The sequence below is a fragment of the Heterocephalus glaber genome, unplaced genomic scaffold (assembly GCF_053883595.1).
Source record: "Heterocephalus glaber isolate CG9 unplaced genomic scaffold, H.glaber_assembly_v1.0 deba00001481, whole genome shotgun sequence".
Classification (NCBI taxonomy): Eukaryota; Metazoa; Chordata; class Mammalia; order Rodentia; family Bathyergidae; genus Heterocephalus; species Heterocephalus glaber.
Window position 1 is genome coordinate 9981196 of NW_028258317.1, and position 21250 is coordinate 10002445.

Genomic DNA, 21250 nt, shown 5'->3' on the forward strand with positions numbered 1-21250 from the left:
AGCACATGAGCCTTTGGGGGACATCAACATATAAGTTATAACAAGGGCTAACACGTTTGAAGGATTTTGCTTTGAGAAGAGAACCTTAGAGTGCCCTGTTCATCCAGGGCTGCCTAGGGAAATGTTTCATCCCTTCAGGTACTTGGAGGCTATTGCAACCATGCTAGGCCTTGGCATCAAACATGTTGTGCTGAGTTCTCTGGCATGTTGAATGCAAGAGTTGTGTTTATAGATTATTCTACCCCAATTTCAAAGGAAGGTCAGGGAGGCCAGGCCTGAGAGGATAATGACAAAGCTATTAGAGTGAAGCCAACAGTGCACCACAGACCACAGGAATTTGGAGATTCCAGGAATGTGCAACAGCTTCTGAGGAAAGATGCAGGCACAAGTGAAGCCAGCACAAATGAGAAGCTATGTGGGCTGCAACTGGCAAAGTTAGGGATGGTACCGCCCAAGCCCTCTGGAGGTGACATCTCACCACAACAGGGCACTAGACACGTGGCTATGAGATTATATATTTTCCCTGTCTTATTTTGCTCTAACTCCTTCCTATACCCCTACTCCTTTTTGACATGAGACTATTTACTTTGTGCTATTGTATGTTGGAAGTATTTAAATATCTTTTTGATTTTCACTGGGAACCACTAGGAGTTTGCTTTGAATCTTTGAAGAGACTTTGCAGTTGGATTTTTCAGTAATTCTGGAACTGTTCAGACTTTGGCAACACTCTTGGAGATGAGCTAAATGAATTTTGCATAAGGAGATGAACATGAGCCATTTAGGGCCAGGGGCAGAATATTGTGGTTTAAAATATCTCCCAAAAGTCTCATGTTTTCAGATGTAGACCTTTGAGAATGTGATTGGATTGTAGAGGTGCTATTCTCATCACTGGTTTAATCCACTGTTAAATTGTAGCTGAATGTGTTGTTATGAGGTATGCCCTATTCAGAAGAGTTGGGTCACATTTCTCACACTCAATCAGAACACCAGACTTTGACTGTAATATCTAACTGTGATGGCTAACATGTCCAATATCATGTTATATACATTCTTTAATAGATATAGTGTTTTTGTTTGTTTTTGTGGGCTTAGAAAGAATGTCTCTACCTATAAAGTATGATGTTGTTATTTGACCTGATATATATTCTTCAATTTATATTTTATGAAATGTTTTCTTTTAAATCAAGAATATTAGATATTTTTCACTTGCTTTGTCAGCATCACAAGAATTCACATATGCAACAGAATTTTGAATAATAAAATGTGGTCACAGTACTATAGGAAATATACGTTTCTGTACATGATGATATATAAGGCATACCAAAGAACAATATCCATTTAGAAATTACTGTTCAACAAGCACAGATCAATAAGGAGAAAACATCACATTAATAGAATAGAGAAAAAAATCATATGACCCAATCAATAGATACAGAAAAAGCCTTTGACAAAATTCAGCATCCTTTTACTATAAAATTCCTGAATAAAATAAGCATATAAAGATCTTACTTCACTATAATAAATGGTACCTATAACAAATCTAAAACCAACGTTATACTGAAAGAGAAAAACTGTAAGCATTTCTTATAAAATCAGAAATGAGATTAGGGGCTAAGTGTCTACTGTCACACTCCTGTTCAATGTAGCTCTTGAAAGTTTAGCCAAAACAATTAGTCAAGAGAAACAAATAAAAGGTATACATAGGAAAAGTTGAAGTAAAGTTATTCCTGTTTACAAATATGATCTTTTGTTTAGAAGAACCTAAAAACTCCAGCAGAAAACTAGATCTGAACAACATGTTCTGCAAAGTGGCAAGACACATGAGCAACATACAAAAATTAGTAGCTTTTATATATATCAAAATCAAATTTGTCAAGGAAGAAATTAAGAAAGAATCCCATCCATAAAAGTTTCAAAAAGAAAAAAATACTTCACAGTAAACCTACCCAAGTAAGTAAAAGATTTATACAATAAAAATTATAATAAACTAAAAATGGAAATTAAAGAAGATACTGGAAGATAGACCTTCCATGATCATGGGTCAGCAAAATTAATATTGTTAAAATAAGAAACAAATTACTGAGCAAAAAGTGCAATGGTGGGATATCACAATATGCAATCTCATATACACTACAAAGCCATTGTAACTAAATAGCATTGTACTGGCATAAAAATAAAAACATAGACAAATGAGATAGAGTAGAGGACATAGAAATAAACCGATACAACTACAGCCATCTGATTCTTGGCAGCATACTGGAGAAAAGATAGCTTCTTTTTATTTATTTATTTATTTTCCCATTAAGTTTATTGGTACATTTTAGGTATAAAATACAGTTACATTCATCATTGGGATCTTGTACCATTACATGAGAATCTTGGTTCTTATTTTTTTCCCCTTCACTTGCCCTCCCTTCACCCCCTCCACCCTTCCCTATTTGCAAAGACCTTGTTTCCAATTTTTTTCTTTTCTCATATTTTTTCTTTTCTCTTTTTTTCCTTTCCCCTACCCCTCCCACTTCCCCTGGTCCCTTAGACCTTTTCTTCCTATTACACAATATCTATTATACATTTTTAAAATTACAATATCAAGATCTAGGAGACATTACTACAGATTTTACAGAATTTAAAAGGATATAGAAAGCATATTACAAAAATCTTTCTTGAAATAAATTTGACAACTTCTAAGAAGTAACTTGGAAGACAAATTTGAAACTAACTCTGGAGGAAATATAAAATTTGAATAGCACCTATTAAAGAAAGTATATTCCTAGCTTGAAGAACTACCTAAATGACAGCAGCAGGTTCATATACATTTTAACTGATAAATTATATCAAACAATTAAAGTAGAAAAAAGAAGAAACACTTCTCCCCTCATTTTAGGAAATCAACATTGTGCTAATACTAAAACTGGATAAAGAAAATAGAAGAAAAAAGTATGAACGTAGATAGAAATTTGTTTAACAAAACAAACTATTAGAAGTCAGATCTGGCAGTATGTAGAAAGTGATTTTGTTATAGGGATGGCAGTGTTGGTTCAGCATTGGAAGATCCACCCCCAAAGGTCATTGTTTTAACAGAGGAAAAGAAAAAGTCATATGATCCTGTCACTAGTTAGAGAAAAAGTATTGGACTAAATTCTACAGCTGTTCATGGTAAAAGCTATCAGGAGACTAGAAATAGAACAGAACCTTCTCAACAGATTAAAGACATATACTCCATACTTCCAGTGAGAATGCCTTATATGAATGGAGAAGATACAATGCTTTCTGCTTAAGGTGGGAAAAAGGGCAGATATGCTTACTCTTTATCTGTCCATTAAACTTTGAAACCTAGGCCCAACCAAAATAGTCTGGCAATAAAATGACACAATTAAGATAGAATTGGCAAGGTAGCAGCAAAATCTTTATATGTAGATGAAATGATCATCTACAGAGAAAATACTAAGAAATCTCTAGGAGCCCCTAGAACTTGTTTTTGAATTTAGCAGGATTAGAAAACACAAGGTATATATAAAAATTCAGGTCTATGTATTGCTATAAATGAAGAATTGGATATTGAAATTTAAAAGTTATGTAGGAGTACAAAGGACCTAGAAAAGTTAAAAAAACAGTGTTGGAAGACGTTTAGTACTTAATTTTAAGACTTCTTCTAAAGCTATAGTAATCAAGGTGGTGTTGGTGTAAGGAAAGACATATAGATCATTTGAATAAAACAGACAATCTAGAAATAGAACCACACATATATGGTCCACTGACATTTGAAAGATTATTTAACTTTAGCATTTTATAGAATATAAACTCAATTCAAGAGCCGAGGAAGAGATAGTGTTTTCAGCAAATGGCACTAGAACACCTGGTATCTGTATATAAAAAATTAACCTCAACCCTTTATTTCCATACATGCAAATAACTTGAAGGGATCTATGAACCTAAATATGAAAGCCTAAAATTATAAAACTTTAAGAAGTTTAAATTATAAGGGAAAATGTTTGAATTCAGGTAGGCAAGAACTACCTAGGATACAAAAAACATGATGTATAAAAGAAAAAAATTAATAAATGAGATTCCATCAAAATTTAGAACTTTAAATGACATCATTAAAATGAAAAGTAGGCCTTAAACAGACCATATTTACAATGCATATAACCTATGACCAGAATATATAAAGAATTCTTAGAGCTCATTTAATAGACAACCCAATTAAAAAGTAGACATAAGAAGATGATAAATAGCCAGTATAGCAGAAGGAATGGTGTGCAACTCTAGAATCAGAAAAATACTAATCAGTGCAATAACAAGGTTGAATTATGCACTCATTAGGGAGATGAAGTTAAAAGTTTTAAAAGCCTTGTCATGACTTTTTCTTTTTGTTGGATTCTCCCCCTTTGCGTTTAATTTGTTACGCCCAATGGATTCATTCTGCTTGGTTTCCTGGGTTTGTGATCCTCATTGTCTTTTCCTAGACTATTGTCTAAAATTTTTTGGAGTGCAGGTTTGGTATTCATGAAGTTTCTGCGGTGCTTTTTATCATGAAAGTATCTTATTTCTCCATCAATTTTGAAAGATAGTTTTGCAGGGTGCATCAATCTGGGTTGGAGGCTCTTTTCCTTTAGGGCTTAAAATACATCATTCCAAGCTCTTTGTGCCTTAAGGGTTTGCCTTGAGAAGTCTGCTGTGATTCTGATGGGCTTTCCTTTGTATGTGATTTGTTTCTTTTCTCTCACTGCTTGTAGAATTTTGTTCTTCTGTTGGATTTCTGGAATCCTAACTATTATATGCCTATGTGTAGATTGTTTTTCAATCAAGGCTAGTTGGAATCTTATATGCCTCACTTATCTGTATGTCAAGTTCTTTTCCCCTCCTTGGGAAGTTTTCTGCCATCACTCCTGTGAACAGTTTTTTTTGTGTCATCTGCACTCGCTCTTCTTTCTTCATTGACTCCAATCAGGCTTACATTATTCTTCTTTGCATCGTCTAGTAGCTGCTGGTTTGATTTCCTGTGTTCCCTTACACTTTTAAAGCAGTTTTTCTTTTCCTGATCACTAATTGCAATCTTATCTTCTATATCTGAAATTGTATCCTCACATTGGTTCATTCTGCTGCGCAGACTTTCGATGGAGTTTTTAATCTCCTGGAAATCTGTTTGCATCTGTTTTATGGATTCCATTTGTTTCCTATGTTGGGGTTCCATCATGTTCCTTAGATCTTCTATTTTTTTATCTGTGTCCTCTCTAGATTTATTAATCATGTCTTGTACCATGAGCAAAATCTTTGCTGTTATCTGAGTAATTATTTCTGATTTCATTTTTCCCAGATCCTCTTTTGTTGGCAGTTCAGAGAGTCCAGGTGGTTGATTATCAGATTGTTCCATCTCATTTCCCTTTGGGGTTGCTGTAGGTGATCCAGAAGTCTGTTTCTGAGGCTCGTTTATGTGTCTTTTCATTTCCACGGGGGAGGGAGTGCTTCTGGTGCCCAAGCGGCTCATCTTCTCTACACTAGGTGTATGGGATGGCAGTGGGGGAGCTTCCTTCTGGGGGCTGGGACCAGCTCACATTCTCTGCCCTAGGAACATGGAATGGTGGTGGAGGAGCTTCCTTCTGGGTGCTGGGACCGGCTCACCTTCTTTGCTCTAGGAGCATGGGATGGTAGCAGGGGAGCTTCTTTCTGGGTGCTGGGACTGGGTCTGAAAAGATAGCTTCTTAAAAAATGGTATTGTGCAAACTAAATTTCTACATGTAGAAGATTGAAACTAGATCTTATCTTTAATGTTGTTCGAAATTAAATTCAAATTGCATCAAAGCCCTAAGTGTTTGAAATGAAATTTGAAATTACTAGAAGAATATATAGGGCAAATACCAGAAGTTAGAGGCATAGGCAAGGAATTCTGCAAAGTAGTCAGGCAGCACAGGAAACGTTATGAAGAGTCAACAAGTGGGATTACACTATATTATGAAATTTCTTCACAGCAATAAAAACAATGCAGAATAAAGAGACAGCCTAGAAAATGAGAACAAACCTTTGCCAGCTACTCTCAAGCAACAGAAAATCAATATTCATAATACAGAAAAAACTGAAAAAAAAAAAAAAAAAGCACCAAAATAATGTGGCCAGTAACTGGGCAGACAACTTAAATAGGTGCTAAAGGAAGAAGTACAAATAGTGAATAAGTATATGAACAGAATATATAATATCTATAGCCATCAGGGAAATTAAAATCAACACTACATTGAGATTCTATCTCATGCCAGTCAAGATGGCTCTTATTAAATACATGTATGTGTATGTATTTAATGGTGAGATTCAGGGGAAAAGAAACACTTATGCACTGTTTATGGGAATGTAAATTAGTACAGCCACTACAGAAATTACCATGGAGTTTTCTCAATAAACCAAATATAGAGCTACCATTTGCTCCAACTGTATCACTCCTCAGAATTTTCCTGAAAGAATTAAAACCAACATACTATAGAGATACCTGCATACCCAAGTTTATTGTGTTACAGTTTACAATAACTAACTTATGGAAAGAGCCTAGGTGCCTATAAATAGAGAAATGCATAATAAGTTTTGTACAAATACATAATGGTATACTATTCTAGCATAAAAAATGAAATATCATTTGTTAAAAAATATGTGGAACTGGTGATCATCATGCTAAACAATATAACCAGACTCAGAGAAACAAATATAGCATGTTCTCTCTCATAGGTAGATCTAAAAGAAGAATGTGTGAGAGAGGGAGAGATATGAGATGAAAGTAGAAGAGCAAAGTTGAAAATAGGTAAAGAATAAGGAAGAAGAGAAAGGACAAGAGGAATAATATACAGTGGAAATGTTCAAAGTATGTTATATCTACTTATGAATACAGTAAGATAAAACCCACAATTCTGTATAACTCATTTGTACTAATAAACAAGTGTATCTAGATATATACTACTATAACACTATTGAGCTATTTTTGGTATTTACTCTGCTGATAGAAATATAACTTCAAAGATATATTAATATGGTGATGAAAGCGTTTTTCAGGTAGGAGGATGAATCTTATTTAATTGAATATTTTGTTTCCTTGATTTATTATGTTTTATTTATAATATCTTATGTAAATCATTTTCACTCTTGCTCCATGTCCCAAGACATAGGAGATAGATATGTCCATCACTATTGACTTAGGTTTGTGTCTCCCTAAAATTTGGATATTGAAAAATAAGAGTTCAGAGGTGGGGCCTTTGGGAAAATAATTAATGAGAATTATGTCTTATAAGAAGATGAAGGGAGATTATTTTAAGTTAATTTTATTGGTACAATAAAACATATATACTGATCACATTCATCAAAGGGAATTTGTACATGGTATATCTTGATTCTCTTTTTCTCCCAACCCCATCTCCTCCCTTCCGCCCTTTCTTCCCTCCTTATTTACAAAAGCTTTGTTTTCATTTTTCCTTCTTTTCTCATATTTTCTTTTCTGCCGCCTCTCTCCCTTCTCAGTTTCCCTTTCCTTTTGAACAATTTCTTCCTATTTCACATTATCTATTTACGTTTTGGTCCTCTTTTACCCTTTCAGTTTCTCACTTTCCCTTTCTCCCTTTCTCATTTATCCCTTTCAGTGATATTTATACATGTGTGCCCGATTTATTTCACTTCAAGAGTATAGTCTCAAGGTGCACCCATTTAGCTATAAATACCTCAAATTTGTCTTTATGACTGAGTAGTACTCCATTGTATAAAAAAAGCATCTTTTTTAACCATTCATTTGTTGATTAGCATTTGGGTTGCCTCCAAGATTTAGCTATTACAAACTGTGTTGCTGTAAATCTGGGTGTGCATGTTATTGTGGTATGATGCTTTTATACCCAGCAGAAGAATAGCTGGGTCAAATGGGACTTCTAATCCTAATTTTTTGAGAAATCTCCATACTGATTTCCATAGTGGTTGCATCAGTCTGCACTCCCATCAACAGTGGAGAAGGGCTACTTTTTTCCTAGAGCCCCATGAGCATTTGTTAGTTGATTTCTTGATCTCAGCTATTCTTTCTGGATTGTGATGGAATCTCAGTGTTGTTATAATTTGCACCTCTCAGATGACCAGTGATGATAAACATTTTTTCATATATATATTTGCTGTTTGTACTTTTTCATCTGAGAAGTGTTTACTCATTTCAGATGCTCATTTTTGGATTGGGTCTTTAAATTGGGGTGAGCTAATTTTTTCCATTCTTTGTATGTTCTAGATATTAATCCTTTATCTGAGAGATTACTGGTTATAATTTTTTCCTACTGTTTTAATATTTACATAGATTTAAAGTTTCTGTTTTAATATTTATGTATTTGATCCATTTTGATTTTAGTTTACTGCACAGTGAAAGATATAGGTTTAGTTTTAATGTTTGGCATGTGTTTTGGCCAGTTTTTCCAAAACCACTTATTAAAGAGGCTATATTTCCTTCAGTGAATGTGTTTGATCTCTTTGTCAAAGATAAGGTGACTGAGTATGTTTGTTGTTGTCTCTGCATCTTCTAATTTGTTACATTGATCCTCAGGTCTGGTTTTTTTTTTTTTTTTTTGGCAGTGCTATGCTGTTTTTGTTTTTAAAATCACAGTACCTCTGTAGTATAATTTTAAGTCAGGGATTGTGATCCACCCCCTCACCCACCCACCCACCCCCACCTTGCCTTTGTTGCCCAGAATTGTTTTTGCTATTCTAGGTTTCTTCTGGCTCCAAATGAATTTTAGGAAAATTTTCTCTAGCTCTGTGAGGCATGCTAATGGTAATTTGATTGTGATTGGATTAAATCTGTATAACAATTTTAGGAGTACAGCCATTTTCAATATGTTGGTTTTTCCTACTGAAGAACAACTGATATCTTTCATTTTTTTGATATCTGCTTTGATCTCCTCTTTCAAAGTACCATAATTTTCAATGCATAGGTCCTTTATTTACTTTGCTAGATTGATTCCTAAGTATTTCACCTTTTTCATTCAGTGTATTGGTACATTTTAGGTATAAAAAGAGTTACATTCATCGTTGGGATCTTGTACTGTTGGGGTCTCCTCGATGGGATACTGGAACCTGAAGACAGTATCTGACAAAACCTATTAAATGAAGGAGCATGGGGGACCAGAACTCTGTGTGGAGTTAAGGCCAGGCTTATTGATAATTTTTTTATACATTTTTTTGTAGGATACATCAATCATTAACAATTTAAAATGTTAGTCAACTAACCAGGAGTTATATCTGTGAGTACATAAAGCATCTAAAGAACCATCTATGCTCCCTTAATCTTAGTGCATCTTATCTAAATCATCTTGGCTACTTAAAGCTTCTAAAAGAATTAGCTACTCTTATCTATTCTTATACCAAGCAAATATTTGAGAGTCTCAAGGGACCACAGAAGAAGAACACTGTGGGATGACAAACAGCCTTCTGAAGTTATCTTTAACTTCTCTATCTGAGCCTGTCACAGACATCAGGACAATCTGTCTTCCCAAGGCTGTGTAAGGGCCTGAGAACTTCTCATATCCTCCACAATTCCCCCTTCTTTAAATTATTTTAGCTGTAGGAGGCATTGTTTTTAAAATAGCAAGCATAGCAGTAATAGTAGCACATAACTGAGGTTGAATTATTTGTCTTTGGAGGACTCAGTATTCTATAACAAAAATGTAAATAACAATCAATAAAACCATTAGCCCACTCTCCATGCTATGGGTTAAATTTTGAATTATTCTTCGTGGGTCCAAACCACTTAATTGATCAGCCATATAATCAGCTAAAGTACCAAGAGAAGTATCAGGAGTTGTTTATTAAAAGTATCAAATATTTCTCATTGGAGCTCCTTTACATCTAGGGTAAAATTTCCTCTTAAATTTTGTAAATGAAATGTAATTTTGTCCCATGTATATTTACTGCCATTAAATTTTGTAGGAGTTACACAAAATTGAGTAGAATTCCAATCATATTTTAACATTAATTGATGCTGCATATCCATCACTTGATCTTCAAGCCATTTTAACCCATATTGTAATTCACCAATTTGTTTATGTATATCTTTGTCTATAGAAGTTTGCGTGGCCCAGTTGGTGTGAATCTTTTTGTCAATTTTGTATAAATTTAGTATTTTGGATACTCTGTTGTAACACAACTCCTGTTACTGCTGTAGTGGCACAAATAGTAATAAGTCCTAATATTCCTAAAATACCCATTCTATGAAATGCTTAGATCTATGTATTAAACGTTTTAACAAGCGGTGGGCAAGCCCTGCCATAGGTCCCTCCTCTCATTGTCTTTCTAAATTTACAGGGACCCATACCCCCATACGCGATTTCAAAATCAACAGTGACACAGTAGAGAGATTAATATCAAGATGAGAGTGAACACAAGTATGTAAAGTACAATTATAACAGATAACAACTTTCAAGGTTTCCTTGATTTTCAATTTTTCCAAAGCGAATACATAAGGTAATTGAACACAGGCAGCAAATGAAATGTCCTTTTTTTTATGGAATTGATATTGTGAGGAGCTTTGTTTATTTCCTGAAAAATTCCCAGTCCATAATTCAAGAGGTTGTGTAGCTGCAGCCAATTTCCACAGTTTCCATTGTTCTGGTCCCAAAAAAGCATTATTCAAAACAATCCTGTGTCGAGGGGGAGAAAGTCCACCATCATGCCATGCCATAAGACCTTTAGGATGATTTTTATCCAAAGAGTCTGGTTTGATTTCAACTAACTTGTGTAACATAATCACATAACAAAATTTTATAATCATCACTACAATTATTTAAAAACACTCCTCTTGGACATTCCTCTATCTATTATAGAATAATTACTTAATGAATATAATTTGCCATGGGGAGATCGGCATGGAGACCACCTAGGCTTATGTTTATATACATAGTTTTGATAAGAAAATCCTTTACACACTGGATATGACCCTCCTTTTGAATTATAAGTATATTTATAGGATCTGGCCAATGACATTGCTGTGAACATTCCCATAATCATACAGGAACCTGGAACAGGAGGGAGGATTTAAGCCCACCACCACTCTTGAGTTTTAAAACAAGCAGGATCCTCCACTAAACAAAGAGGCAGTGACTCATAGACCAGAGAAATATTGTGTAAGACCGAGGGCCTTACCAAACACTCCGAGGAGCTGACTGCAGCGAAGAACACCCGGGAGGGAACACACCAGACAAGTTGGAAAAGTAAAACAGACCTTTATTAGTCTGGCCAGACGGCACCCTCCAAGGAAACAAGCTTAGAGAGGGCCCCGAGCTCAGGGAGTTGGAAGGTTTTATAGGGGCTGCAGGGGTGCTTGTGAGCAGAACTACAGAAGCAGAATTTTTGCAGTTAGGGGATGGTTGGGGGTGGGGGTTGCAGATGTTCTTTACTTAGCAAACAGGGTGTTCCTTACACAGAAACAATGGTACATTCCATGGTGTCTTAGCAGATAAATAAGTACATTCCGGGAACTCTGTGTCCTGTAGTGAACCCAAAACCCACAGGGACAAGATGGAGGGCCTGTAACAAGATGGTGTTACTTGTGCTAAGTCTCATCTCAGTCTTAGTATTGAAAGGAATTCCCTCCTCAGAGTGAAAGGTGGGAATCCCCATTCCCCAAGGAGGAGGTAAATAAGTAGATTCATTAGTATAAACTAAGGGGCCAACCTCATTCCATTCTACAATTTCCAATAAAGGTGGATGGGGAACATAAGCCCAATAATGATGATCCTAAGCACTCACTCCAGTTGAAGCACAAGCCACGACAGCCATCATAGCCAAAAACAGGTTCTCAGGTGCTTGAGAAGAAGAAGTATGTGTCAATATTTGCCCAGCGCGATGAGTCAAAAGTTTAATCTGGCCCCAGGTGGGAGGATCAACCTGATAGCGAGGAGCCCAAGGTTTTCAGTTTCCCTTGATCTTTAGAGCTGCCATTTCCTGAACAGGAGGTTGGGGTGCCCCTCCCCTCAAGGCTGTCTTTATTCCCTCAGGGCTGGGCTCTGGGAATTTGAATACCACAGCTTCCCTGGGCCTTACTTTCCAAAGAGGCAACCATATTTCTCGATTGGATCCATTCTCTAAAGAAACACAAGCATAACCTCAACCCTGAATTAATAATTGAGCAGGTTCCCACACATTTTTTTCAAAAGTTTGGACCCAAACTGGTTGGGGAGTCTCCAGAGGAAGTGTGGTTTCCTGAAAATGTAATTTTGCTTTAGTTAATGTCTCCCCTTGTGGTAAGTTCAAAAAATTTAAAATAAACAGAGCCATATTTAATAATTCTTGTGGTGATTATAACATTTTAAATAACTTTCTTCTATATTCCTTTTGATTAATATAATGTGTATTTGCTATCAAATCCTCTACCTTTTCTGTGTACGCCCCATATTCCCCCTTCTTTAATTTATGTAATTGTAATTTAAGAGTTCTATGGGTTCTTTCTACTATAGCTTGACCTTGAGGATTATAAGGAATCCCTGTAATGTGTTGGATCTTCCACTGTTTACAAAATTGTTGAAATATTTTTGAAGTATAAGCAGGAGCATTATCAGTTTTCAGAATTTGGGGAGTGCCCATAACAGCAAAACAAGCCATTAAATGTTTAATAACATGGCCAGAAGGTTTACCGGACATAGCAGTAGCCCACATAAAAGAAGAATAAGTATCTATAGTAACATGAATATAAGCCATTTTACCAAAGGAAGGAAAGTGGGTGACATCCATCTGTCAAATATCGTTAGGTTGTTTTCCTCTAGGGTTACTACCCATTGGGAGGGAATGGATATGTAAAGGGCGACAAATAGGACAACGAAGAATAATTTGTTTTGCCTGAGAATAAGGGATCTTATATTTTTGATGTAGTCCTTCTGCATTAGTATGTAAATGAATATGTTCATCTTTAGCTGATACAAAAAATACCATAGTTCTCTTGAGTTTATCAGTTTGTTTATTACCATATGTTAACAGGCCAGGCAGTCCTGTATGGGCTCTTATATGAGTAATGTATATTGGAAAAGAACGAGCTCATAAAAGTTCCTGAAGGAGAGAAAAGAGCTCCAAGAGTACAGGATGTCTTACTGTTAAGAAAGTAGTCAATATATTTTTAGTCACATACACCACATAATTAGAGTCTGTAATAACATTAATAGCTAAAGGAAACAACTTTAGAACTTGAATAAGAGCATACAATTTATTTTGTTGGGCAGAAGAATATTGAGTAGGAAATACCTTATAATTTTTTTCCCACCATATAGCAGCACAACCCTGCTAATAGTATTAATAAAGATATTAAGAGCATCAGAAAGAGGATGTGGTGAAACAACTGAATCAACAATCCACTGAGTATACTTAAAGAATTCCCATATCTTAGCAGAAGGGTAATGGTATCCGATTTGACTAAAATATGCATAAAGTGATAATTGAAATGCTGTGGATAAAGTTAATAAATAAGTAAAATGTTCAGAATTAAAAGAAAAAATTATTACTGCTGGCTCAGCTCTAGTGAGCTGATGGATTCGGGATCGACCTTGAAAAACAAGAAGAGATATTAAATCATAATAAGGAACAACATTTCTTTTTTGTGTATGTTTTGCATGGATCTATTCCACAGGTTGATCCTCTTGGGCAATTAATGTAATGAGTGTACCTTCAGAAGGCAAAATTATTAAATCGAAAGCTTTAGATAAATCTATCCTAACTATAAATTATTTCTTTTTTTTTTTTTTGGTACCAATATAAGTTCCTTTTGTGCTTCTGGTGTTAACTCTCCAGGGCTGTTTAGATCTGAATCTCCTTGTAATATCTTTAAAAGATTATGTAATTCCATAGAAGAAATTCCTAAGGATGGGCGAATCCAACTAATATGACCTAATAATTTTTGAAAATCATTTAATGTTTTTAAATGCGATAAATCCAATTTCATAAGTTGTGGCATAATTTGTTTTTGATTTATGATATATCCAAGATATTGATAAGGGGATTTTATTTGAATTTTATCAGGAGTTGTAATCAACCCATAGCGCTGTAAATCCACCTCAACCATTTTTTAAGGTCATCTCAATAAGTGCAGTAGCAAGCATCTTTGCTTTATGAGATTGTGAACCGATATTTTGACAGGCTTTTGAATAATCCCAAAATGTCCCTGTCTCTTTAATGGGTAATATAGCCTTTTGACAATCCTCATTAGCATTTTCAAAAGCCAGCAATCTTTCTGTCTGCAAGCCTGTTCTCCAACCACTACCCTGGATATGGCCATTTTTAATCTGTCAAGGAACTCAGAATAAGGTTCATTAGGCCCTTGATATATTTTAACATAATTTTGTTTTGGTTCTCCCTCTGGGGAAGTATGATCCCAAGCTTTTAAAGCAATTTCCTGTAATTGATCATGAATTATAGGTGGTAATATAATTTGTTGAGCAACATCTTCAAACTGTCCTATTCCTGTTAACATTTCATAATTTATTCCAATATTACGAGCTGTATTTTCTTAGGCTTTTTTTTTTTTTTTTGGTACTGGGGATTTTTTTTGGGGGGTCCTTGAGCTTGCAAAGCAGGTGCCAGAACCACTGAGCTAAATCCCCGGCCCTTCTTGGGCCTTTTGTATAACTAAGTCTCCATACGACATACGCCATTGCATATATTCACCTGGTTTTAATAAACTCGAATTATTGTAATCCAAACATAAGGAATGAAATTTCCAGTTGATCTCGCAAACCCATTTAACATTTTTTTTAGAGAATTGAGAATGAGGTCCATACATCATAACAGTCTTTTTAACTGATTGTAATAATTGAATATCAAACCCTTCATATCTAGGCACAATACTTCCTTGACCTCCAGGTTGTCTAATTACAGGAAAAAGAAAAGGCTTATCATTGTCTGAACCTTCTATCTGAGCAATTTAGCAAACAAATCAGAAACGCGATGGTGAATGGAAGCAACTCTTTTTACTTTCGGTTTATCCCCAGACCCTTTTTTGACTGTAAGCTTAATAATATCAGAAGAATAATCAGGATCAGCAATTGGATCAGGAATTAGATCAGAATCAGAATTTTCAGAATCTGATGAGGAGCTAGGAGAGCGCTGCTGCTCACCCCTCGATCCCGATTTTAAAGCTTTTGGGGAATCATGGAATGAAATCAAATCCTCCGGAGATGCCAGTCCCGGAGGGGGAAACAGATTTTTACTTTCACTTTTAACTTTGTCCTTTTCTGCATCAGGTATTTCCTATTCCTGAAAAGACCATTTTGCCAAATTGTAAACTTCCTCCCTCTTTAATGTCCTTTCAGATGAAAGTGGATTCATTACCGCAGGAATCAGAACCCAAATAGGCCAAAAGTCGACTGGAATGTTCTCTCCCTGTCGCAAAGCCTTTTCCACATTTTGTTTAACCCTTACCCAAGTCTCATCTTCCAATGTTCCAGTATCAGGAAACCAAGGATTATATTTTGTTACTACTTTTAAACAAGTTTTTATACGAGCTCGGGACATGTGGGGACCTTGTGTCTTCAACAAATGATGAACTAAAGTAGTAAAAACAGCACCACGTCCCTGTGCTTGCCCCATAACCCCGTTGTTAGTTTCTCTTACCGTCGATACAGCCTGAGCCGCTATGTTCAGGTCCCTGTTCAGGCATCACTTGTTGGGGTCTCCTTGGTGGGAGACTGGAACCTGAAGACAGTATCCGACGAAACCTATTAAATGAAGGAGCACGGGGACCAGAACTCTGTGTGGAGTTAAGGCCAGGTTTATTGGTAATCTTCTTTTATACATTTTTTTCTGTAGGATACATCAATCATTAACAATTTACAATGTTAACTAACCACTAGTTATATCTGTGAGTGCATAAAGCATCTAAAGAACCATCTATGCTCCTTTAATCTTAGTGCATCTTATCTAAATCATCTTGGCTACTTAAAGCTTCTAAAAAGATTAGCTTCTCTTATCTATGCTTATACCAAGCAAATATTTGAGAGTCTCAAGGGAGCACAGCAGAACACTGTGGGATTGAACACTGTAGGATCGACAAACAGCCTTCTGAAGTTATCTTTAACTTCTCTATCTGGGCCTGCCACAGACAGCAGGACAATCTGTCTTCCCAAGGCTGTTCGAGGGCCCAAGAACTTCTCATATCCTCCACATTGTACCTTTACATAATGTATCTTAGTTCTTATTTTTTCCCCATTACCCTGCCCTCCTTTCACCCCCTCCACCCTTCCCTACTTACAGAGACTTTGTTTCCATTTTTTTCATTTTCTCATAGTTTTTCTTTTCCCTTCTTTCCTTTCCCCTACCCTTCCCACTTCCCCAATTCCTTTAGACCTTTTCTTCCAATTTCACATTATAAATTATACAATTTGAACCTTATTTACACTTTTAGTTTTTCACACCAGAGAAACTATTTGGTATTTACACATGTGTGTCCTATTTATTTCACTTAAGAGTATGGCCTCAATGGGCATCCATTTAGCTATAAATGTCTCTAGTTTCTCATTTTTTATGGCTGAGTAGTACTCCATTTTATAGAAAAACCACATCTTTATCCAGTCTCCAGCTGATGGGAATTTGGACTGTTTCCAAGTTTTAGCTATTACAAACAGTGCTGTTATAAACATGGGTGCACATATATCGCTGTGGTAGGATTCTTTCAGTTCTTTTGAAAAGATAACCAGCAAAAGGATAACTGGGTCAAATGGGACCTCTAATCCTAGTTTTTTGAGGTATCTCCATATTGATTTCCACAGTGATTGCACCCATCTTCACTCCCACCAACAATGGAGCAGGGTTCCTTTCTCCCCACAGCCCATCAGCATTTGTTATTGGTTGATTTCTTGATAGCAGCCATTCTTTCTGGAGTGAGGTGGAATCTCAGTGTTGTTTTCATCTGCATCTCTCGAATGACCAGTGATGTTGAACATTTTTTCATATGTTTATTTGCTGCTATTACTCGTTTGTCTGAGAAATGTTTGTTCATTTCAGATGCCCATTTTTGAATCAGGTTTTTATATTTGGGGGTTCTGATTTTTTTTAAATTCTTTATAGATTCTAGATAGTATACCTTTGTCTGAGGAACAGCTGATAAAAATTTTTTCCGACATTGTAGGTGGTCTCTTAGCTCTGTTGGTGGTTTCTCTTGCAGTGTAGAAGCTTTTTAATAAGATGAGATCCCAGTTGTTGATTCTTTGTGCAAGTTCCCATGCTACTGAGAATTTGTTCATAAAATCTTTTCCCATGACAATGTTTTTGAGAGTTCTACCTAACTTACCTTCCAGTAAGTTTAGTGTTTCTCTTTTAATATTTAAATCTTTTATCCACTTTGATTTTAGTTTATTGCTTGGTGAAAAATAGGGATCTAGTTTTGATCTTTGGCCGGTTGAAATCCAGTTTTTCTAACACCATTTATTAAAGAGGCTATCTTTTCTCCAGTGAGGATGGTTGGCTTCTTTGTCAAAGATGAGGTAGCTCAGTATGTCTGGAGTTGTTTCTGGATCTTTTAATCTATTCCACTGATCCTCGGGTCTGTTTATTTGCCAGTGCTATGCTGTATTTAATCACAGTGGCTTTGTAATATAGTTGCAGGTTGGGGATTGTGATACTCCCTGCCATGTCTCTGTTACCTAGAATTGCTTTTGCTGTTCTGGGTCTCTTCTTGTTCCAAATGAATTTTTGGATTGTTTTCTTTAGTTCTGTGAAATATACTGTTGGGATTTCAAATATACTGTTGGAATTGCATTGAATCTGTATAGCAGTTTTGGAAGTATGGCCATTTTCACTATGTTGGTTCTTCCTACCCAGGAGCAAAGGATGTCTTTCCATTTTCTTTTTTTCTTCTGGTACCAGCGATCAAACTCAGGACCTTGCACTTGCAAGGCTGGCAGCAGAATCACTGAGCTAAGTCCCCAGCCCTCTTTTCATTTTCTTATATCCTCTTCGATCTCATTTTTCAAAGTGCTGTAGTTTTCAGTGTAGAGGTCTTTTGTCTCCTTTGTTAGATTGATTCCTAGATATTTCATTTTTTGGATGCTATTGTGAAAGGAATTGTTTCCTTAATTTCTCTCTTAGTGACTCTGTTATTTGTGTACAAGAAGGCTATTGATTTTTGAGTATTTATCTTGTATCCAGCTATTCTACTGAATCTGTCTATTAAGTCTTGAAGTATTTTGGCAGAATATTTTGGGTCTTCAAATTAGAGTATCATATCATCAGCAAATAATGACAGTTTAACTTCTTCCTTTCCTATCATTATTCCTTTTATTTCCTTGTCTTGTTTAATAGCTGTGGCTAATGTTTTCAGAACTATATTGAACAGGGGTCATGATAGTGGACATCCTTATCTTGTTCCTGATTTTAGCATGAAGGTTTTCAGTGTTTGACCAGTTAGTATGATGTTGGGTGCTGGTTTTTCATAGATAGCCTTTATTAGCTTGAGATAAAGACCACCTATTATAATTTTCTGTAGGATTTTTATCATGAATGGGTATTCAGTTTTGTCAAATGCTTTTTCCGCATCTATTGAGATGATCATATGGTTTTTGTCCTTGGTGCTATTAATATAGTGTATTACATTTATTGATTTACATTTGTTGAAGCATCCTTGCATCCCTGGGGTAAATCTGACTTGGTCAGGGTGTATGATCTTCTCGATGACCCTCTGTATTCTGTTTGCCAATATCTTGTTGAGGATTCTTGCATCCATGTTCATTAGGGAGATTGGCCTGTAGTTCTCTTCTTTGGTTGTGTTTTTCCCTGGTTTTGCAATCAAAGTAACACTTGCTTCCAGGATTAAATTTGGAAGGATTGCTTCCCTTTCATTTTCATTGAAGAGTTTAAAGAGTAGTGGCAATACATCTCTCTAAATGTCTAGTAGAATTCAGCGGTGAAACCATCATGGCCTGGGCTTTTCTTTTGTTGGTAAAGTTTTAATTATATTTTCAATTTCACTGATTGTAATTGGGGTGTTTAGACTTTTGAGAAGAAGCCCCAGAGCACCATGTTCCAAAATGGTGGCAGCCAAGGGAAAGTTTTCTTCAGGATTTGTTATCCTACTTCTCAGCAATCCAGGTATTCAATCCCTATAGCCAAGAGAGAAGAAAGCCTGACTCCTGCTCCAGCTGGCAGCAGATCTTGATATTGATGTAAGGCATATATTGGATGATATATTGATCTCCAAATAATATGAGGGAAATATTATAACTCCCATCCTACTAGATGTCTGATATACTGAGTTTGTGTTCTCTAAATTCAGAGAATGAAATCTAGGAACTATGGAGGTTAAGAATAGGAAATATTTACTGAGGGAAAGATAGCTTCTGTCTAAGAGAGACACAAGGGGACCAAGAAAGTGGATTACCCAAGGATGCCACTTCTCAAGGGAGTTTTCTAGAGTAAATTTATGAGATGAGGCAGGTGTAAGGTGGGACAAAGCTATAATCAAGTAATAAGATTACAAATATAGTCACTTAAGTAATATTGATCCAATGGAAAACCACAAGGTGATTTTTGAGATGGGCCAAAACCATGGTCAACCAGTAAGATTACTGGTATAGACACTTAGGTGATATTGATTAAGTGAGGATCAAATGGGGAAGCAAGTCATGTGGCCAGCATATATGAAACTAACAGGGACTTTTCCTGGAAGGGATGGGTCAGGGAACTTGCCTAGCAAAAATAGGTTAAGGTTTTGGTCCCCCATCCAGGTGATTGATGCCTACTTAGAATATCAATCACTGCTGTTCATTTCTAGGGGAAATATATGGGTGTAGTCAGTTCTCTTTGTCTCAAAGCCTGGCCTTCAAAACATGTTCCTCCAGCCACAGTTGTGATGTGTTCATGGTTTCTGCATTGACTTCTTTGAGGCCCAGCCCTTTCTGACTACCTATATTTCAAACTAAATTAGCTGTCTACAGTAGCTACATAATTCATGTGAGGCTGATTTAGGCATATGCAGAATCCAAGAGTTGTGGGGTCAGGAAGGCTTTCATTCAGACTTCAGAAGAAGGTCGGGGAGACCAGGCTGTTTGCCTCTGAGAAGGTAGTCTGTGAAGCTCTGAGTGTTAAGCCAAAGGTTCATTGGAGACCCCAGAAGTTTAAAGAAGCCAGGAACATGAATTGTCTGAGGAAAACTGCATGGAGTAAGTAAAGCAGGCTCAAGAGAGAAGCCATGAGAGCTACAAGCACTAGCAGTGCTTTAGAGGGAAAGGCACCAAAGCCCTTTGGAGATCACATCTTGCCATAGATTGCCCTGAATTCTGGACATGGAATTACTGCACTTAATGTTCACCTTGCTGGATTTTTGTCTTGCCTTGGTCTCATTCCTGTTTATCCTCCTGTTTCTGCCTTTTGGAACGGGGATGTTTATCATGTGTCATCGTATGTTGTAAGAGGTTAACTTTTTTTCAATTTTTGCAGGGCCTCAAAGCTAAGAGTTTGCCTTAAATCTCAGAGGAGACTTTGATCATAGACTTTTCAGCAATGCTGAAACTGTTCGGACTTTGGCAACTCTTAGAGATGGACTTCATTTATTATTCATAAATGAATGTGCATGAGTCTTTTGGGGCCCAGGGTGGAATGTTATGGCTTGTATCCTGATATGCAGCTAAATTCTCTTGTGCTCAAAGGTGGGGCTTTTGGGAAGTAGCTGGAGCTAGTGTGTGTATATGGATTAAGGGTGTGTGACTGCTAAATTAGTCCAATGATGGGTTTAGCATAATTCTGGGTGTGATTAATGGGAGGCACCACCCAAAAGGTTTGTAGCCTGGTTGAAATATGAGGGGAAAAGAAAGAAGATGGGTTCACTTCTTTGCTACCTCCTGGGACTGCAAGACATTGCTCATTTATTAAGTTAAAATTTATCAAAAATGTTTGTTCCTCTTATACAATGCTTGTGTAATGAGTTACTTGCAGTCCAAAGTTTGTATCACACAAAAGCTAGCATCCTGCCTTGTCAACATCAGTAGACTCATCAACATGGGTTTTTACCATGGTGACTCATTAAGCCCTATATTTTTGCTCCAATATCTCTTGCTATTTTATCACAAACTGCCTTGGAAGCTGGATATGGACATACAGGACCTAATGTTTGTCCTGCTGGACTTTGAACTTGCTTTGCTTCCATTCTTTTCTCTCCCCCTATTTGGAATGGGAATGTCTATTTTGAGCCATTGTGATTTGGGAGTGTTTAATTTTCTTTTCATTTTCACAGGGGTTTGCAGTAAATGTTTGTCTTAAATCTCAGAAACCACATTAGACT

General features: G+C 36.3%; 1 protein-coding gene and 1 long non-coding RNA gene across 2 annotated transcripts in view; both read right to left on the bottom strand.

Moving 5' to 3' along the window:
• Positions 1 to 16296, bottom strand: part of LOC101715084 (uncharacterized) — a 37029-nt gene extending 20733 nt beyond the window's left edge. Inside the window, exon 1 of the long non-coding RNA XR_205403.3 lies at positions 15592 to 16296. This is a non-coding gene — a long non-coding RNA (uncharacterized LOC101715084). The remainder of the gene's footprint in view (positions 1 to 15591) is intronic.
• LOC147825807 (endogenous retrovirus group K member 25 Env polyprotein-like) lies at positions 8690 to 15567 on the bottom strand. Its single transcript, XM_087183547.1, is given in 4 exon segments — positions 8690 to 10777; positions 11449 to 11907; positions 14953 to 15228; positions 15310 to 15567. Coding segments are annotated over 4 exon segments (1491 nt in total). The 3' UTR covers positions 8690 to 10279.
• Positions 16297 to 21250: the final 4954 nt, after the last annotated feature.